The 5,107-nt window shown below is 46.7% G+C and overlaps 1 protein-coding gene across 1 annotated transcript; it reads left to right on the top strand.

Moving 5' to 3' along the window:
* Positions 1 to 782: 782 nt before the first annotated feature.
* On the top strand, positions 783 to 4,776 carry RNF182 (ring finger protein 182). Its single transcript, XM_070074382.1, has one exon. It carries the CDS (start codon positions 1,702 to 1,704, stop codon positions 2,443 to 2,445), a length of 744 nt encoding a protein of 247 aa, XP_069930483.1. The 5' UTR covers positions 783 to 1,701; the 3' UTR covers positions 2,446 to 4,776.
* The last annotated feature ends 331 nt before the right edge of the window (positions 4,777 to 5,107 follow it).

Here is a 5,107-nt window from a genome sequence, read left to right as displayed (position 1 = left end):
GGAGCCAGCATTGTGGTGTAGTAGGTTAACCTAGCCTCGTGCAGTGCCAGCATCCCATGCTGGAGCACTGCTCGGAATCCTGATTGTTGCTCCACTGCCTGTCCAGCTCCGTGCTAATGCACCTGGGAAAGCAGGGGAGGATGACCCAAGTACTCAGGTTCCTGCTGCCCATGTAGAGCCCTGGATGGAGTCCCAGGCTCCTGACTTCAGCCTGTTCCAGCCCTAACTCTTCCAACCTTTTGGGGGATGAACTAGCAGATAGTCTCTGTCTCTGTCTCTCTCTCACTCTGCCTTCCAAATAAGTAAGTATAAATAAATAAATCTTGAAGCAAAAAGAAATACTCATAGAGTAGGTGAGGAGGTGATGTGTATTTCTTGGTAGCCATGCCTGTCTGAGGATAGAACTGTGCTTCTGTTGTCTGTGTTTATTTTTCTTTTGTAGGAATTAGACTTGACTTCCTAATAATGCTTATTTGGGTGTTATATACTTCTTTCTTCCTTGAGTAAATGACTATGTACAACTATGTTTACAAGACTGGTATTGAAACCAAGAATTTGAAGTTGAAGTCAAAACAGTAAAGTCATTTGTGTAATTGATGTGTTTACACTGAGAAGGTGAGAGCAGCCTGCTTTGCTTAAATAGCCTCTCACCTCTATCCAAGCACCCTCAGAAAACACATTGTTAGCATTTTCCCTTGAGATTTCTTTCTTTTTTTTTTTTTTTAAAAAAGATGTATTTATTTATTTCAAAGTCAGTAAGAGAGAGAGAGAGAGAGACAGTGAGACAGGTCTTCCATCTGCTGTTTCACTTCCCAAAGGGCTGCAATGACCAGGGCTGGGCCAGGCTAAAGCCAGGAACCCAGGAGCTCCTCTGGGTCTCCCACATGGGTGGCAGGGCCCCAAGCACTTGGGCCATCTTCCCCTGCTTTCCCAGACACACTAATTGGCAGGTGAATTGGAAGTGGAGCAGCCCGAACTTAAACCAGCACCCATATGGGATGCTGACATCACAGACTCCACCATGCCAGTCCTGAGATGTCTTTCTTTTTTGTGCCCTTAAGCAGTGTCGAGGGCATTTGGACAACTGGTACACCAGCAGTGCTGTGACTCAGTCTGTTATTTCTGATGCATGTCCCGTTCTCTTCCAGAGAGGCCAGGGTCGATTACAACTTGCAGAGTGAACATCTCCCACATCCAGACAGTGCACTGAAGTCCCCAGCTCTGAAGCAGGTGCCCTGCCGTGCACTTGCACCCATTAGGACTCTCACTTCTTTTGTCACCAGCATGCTTGTGCAGTGAAACGGCCAAGCCCACAGAGCACACCCTCCCGACCAGGGGACGGCAATGTGTGAAAAGATGGAGGGGATTTAGCCTTTGCTGTCTGTCATTGCTTTGAATCCGTGAAGCTCGGGAAATCCCATGAAAGTCTTTTCAGGAACACCTTTTCCGAGACCTGCTCACTCTATTAGAATCTCTTTGTTTTCTTTGCAGACCCTCCATGTGCCCAGTTAAAATCTGCATTTGAGACAGAGAGTTCTACGCAAGAAGCTGAAATGCCCAGTGATTTCTGGCTCCTCTCCCCATTTCCTGAGCCTTCCTGCCTCTCTGCCTGATTCACATGATAGGCTGTTCAGAGGGACCCCTTAACCGAAGGCGTTCCTCAAGCAGAGGCATCTAGGGGGTTTGCATCCGGGATCCGAGATGGCCAGCCAGCCGCCCGAGGACACTGCGGAGTCTCAGGTGTCGGACGAGCTGGAGTGCAAGATCTGTTACAACCGCTACAATCTCAAACAGAGGAAACCCAAAGTGCTGGGCTGCTGTCACAGGGTCTGTGCCAAATGCCTCTACAAGATCATCGACTTCGGGGACTCCCCACAAGGGGTCATCGTCTGCCCCTTCTGCAGGTTTGAGACCTGCCTGCCGGATGATGAAGTGAGCAGCCTGCCAGACGACAATAACATCCTTGTGAACTTGACTTGTGGAGGCAGAGGGAAGAAGTGCCTGCCAGAGAACTCCACTGAGCTGCTGCTGACGCCCAAGAGGCTGGCCTCTCTGGTCAGCCCCTCGCACACGTCCTCCAACTGCCTGGTCATAACCATCATGGAGGTGCAGAGAGAGAGCTCCCCGTCCCTGAGCTCCACGCCCGTGGTGGAGTTCTACAGGCCCGCGAGTTTCGACTCTGTCACCACTGTGTCGCACAACTGGACTGTGTGGAACTGCACATCACTGCTATTCCAGACATGCATCCGGGTGCTGGTGTGGCTGCTGGGCTTACTGTACTTCAGCTCCCTGCCTCTGGGGATCTACCTACTGGTGTCCAAGAAAGTCACTCTGGGAGTGGTCTTTGTCAGCCTGGTCCCTTCGAGCCTGGTCATTCTCATGGTGTATGGCTTCTGCCAGTGCGTGTGCCATGAATTTCTAGACTGCATGGCACCTCCTTCTTAACTGATATGCAAGATCCAGAAACTTGACACATGCTGCTGAGTTTGAAGCTAGGGAGTTCATGATTTAGTCTCTCTTCCGTTCTTTACGTTTTGTGCCCCAGGACCTTTGACAAAGCCCTGGAGCCCATGTTGGTGGTCTGTGTCCCATCAGAATGTTGGCTTGATTGCCTTTCCTGTATGCTGGGGGTAAAAATGTTCACTTGTATGCAGGGGTTAGCAGAGAGGCAAAACAATGCAGAGCAGCCTAGAGCAAGGGCAGTGTTTCCAGACAGACGTGGGGTGGGGAGCCGTGCTGTGGGAGACGTTAGGGATGGGTCCATGCCTCATTTCACCCGGGGCGGGGGGGGGGGGCGCTTGTCTCCTATGGCAGGTGCACAGGAGAGGAAAGCTGCTCCGTGCTCCTGCTGGGAGAGCCCCCTTGAGGCAGCTTCAAGTGTTTTCTGGGCCCCTGTTGCTGTGTGTGGGCTCTGCGTCTCTCGTGGAGACACCTGTTCCCTCCCGTGCCAACAGGAAACTCAGCCTGTTCCCTGGGGTGGTTTCAGCTGAGTACCTGTTTTTCCACATTGCTAAAGAGAGGGAAGAGCACCAAGGAACTGGCCTCACCGTCCACTGTACTGCACAGATGGCCGCTTGTCTTGGAGACACACGGCTGCTTCCATGTTGGTTTTTCCTCTTCCTCTGACTTCTCACAAGAAGTGAGCAGAACGAAGTTCCCATAGAACAGTTTTTGTTCATGGAACTCTTCTTCGAGCATTTCCTTGAACAGTTTGGTTTAGTTTTTTTCTTTTGGAACCACATTGCTGAGTAAGCCCGCTCCTCACCCCAGATGAGGTTCCATTTACATTAGCAGCTCTGAGTTCGGGAGTATTTTGTCTTTTTTTTTTCCCCCATCACGTTTTAAAGTCAATGAGGACTTGGTTAACTGAATCCCATCACAGTTTGGGGGGGGGGGGGCGCTGGCAGTGAGGGCCCAGAAACAGTGAATGAGCTGCTCAGGTTCACGGTTCCAAGCGCTGGGCACCTGTGTGTTGCTGGAAGGGTTAGGGTTGTGTGCAAGACCGTGTGTTGTGGTTGTAGTCTGGACACCAATGGGCCCCTGGCCTGCGTTACCCTTCCAGAGGGGCAGAGTGCAGCTCAGTGTGCTCCTGTCACTGCTGTCTTTGGGTCAGTCCTGGAACGGATTCAAGTTCTGACATCAGAACATAAACCTATGTGGCTGGAGTTAATAGGTCTCTTCACGATGTAGAAGTTGAATGTATATATTTATGAGAAGAAATTGTTTAGCAATTAGGGGAGTTAGAATGTTCACAGAAACTACGCAAAAAAAAAAAGGTTTATGGCTCCTACAGTCTGCATTATTAACATGAAAATATTTGTAACTCCTAGAAGGGGATATTACTAAGACTACTGTACCTTGTTTGTGATGAAATATTTGTTGTGTGCTGTAGTTGCAGTGGGCCACTTTCAATCTTATGGAGGTGAAGTTGATGCATATCTAGAGTAGCAGTTTGATTTTAATTGTACAGCAATTAACTTTGAGAATGTGTGCCCAAGGTAAGTGTGATGAGCAAGTGGATGTGGGATGGAGTCCAAGGAATTTAAGCCCCACGATACAGCTAAATACATTTATGATTCCATAAAGTCTAGTTTAGATAGCATTACGGACACAGTTTCCAGAAATCCATTTGTACTTTGGGTAAATATAATGTTTAGGAAATGTTTTGTGGTTTGGATTTATATATTTATATTGTTTTTTAAAAAGTGTTCATTTTATCTGAAATATAGCATCAAACAAATTGATGAGTTATATAACAAGACTTCCAGAAAGCTCTGGACACGAGTGCTTGGTGTTTTGCGTATTTGTATAATGTCCGCAGTGCTAGGTTTGTGTCTTTGTGTATCGTGCCAGTCGTTTTCCTTAGTGGCCTGTAAGCTAGTTTGGTTTTAAGGAGTTTTAAATGTGTGACAACAAAAAATTCTTGATGCTGTTGAATGAACAAAGGGCAGTGCTTTAGTCTTGTATTCACTGTGGCAATGTTCTGTCTATTAAATTGTTACTATTTCCAAACCAAAAGTTTGATTTCTCTTACTGATGGTTGACATTCAGATATTACTTGGGACCTCTGTTAACTTGAGAAAACTACAAACGCGAACTTTCAGACGCTGGTGGAGCCAGTGCCTTCATTATGCACGTGAAGACCAGAACTTCTCAATAGGGCTGACTTAACCCATTGCCCTTGTAAAAGGCCTTCAGACTTTTCATTTATTTATTTTTAATCAGGGGAGGAAAAACTAGGTAAGATGAAATAAAAACATTGTCTTTATAAATACATTTTTATTGTAATTTGTTTAATTTGATCTGCAGATTTTGCCTGATTGCTCAACAAAATAAAGTTTGTTTTAATTAGAGGAATCTCTGGGTAAATTAAAAAAAAAAAAAATTACCTGGCCCCTAAATAGGAACACTGTTAGGTAAGTAGACATAATTTGGGAATAGATAAGGTTTTATGCTTAATGATGATTAGTGAATTGACCCCCACATGTTGATGAAGAGTAACAGTTTCATCCGCTCCCGAAATCTGTACATAAATGAGCAAAAGGATCAAGTTAAAGACAGCGTTGCCTGTGCTGACTGGAACCCAAGTCAAGCTTGTCTGCCGCGA

Source organism: Oryctolagus cuniculus, chromosome 5, assembly GCF_964237555.1.
Source record: "Oryctolagus cuniculus chromosome 5, mOryCun1.1, whole genome shotgun sequence".
Lineage (NCBI taxonomy): Eukaryota > Metazoa > Chordata > Mammalia > Lagomorpha > Leporidae > Oryctolagus > Oryctolagus cuniculus.
Note: the sequence above shows the minus strand (reverse complement) of the source record. Positions and strands in the feature narration are given on the sequence as shown.

Coding starts and splice junctions, on each gene's coding strand:
- RNF182 (XM_070074382.1), top strand. CDS start 1,702: ATGGCCAGCCAGCCGCCCGAGGACACTGCGGAGTCTCAGGTGTCGGAC.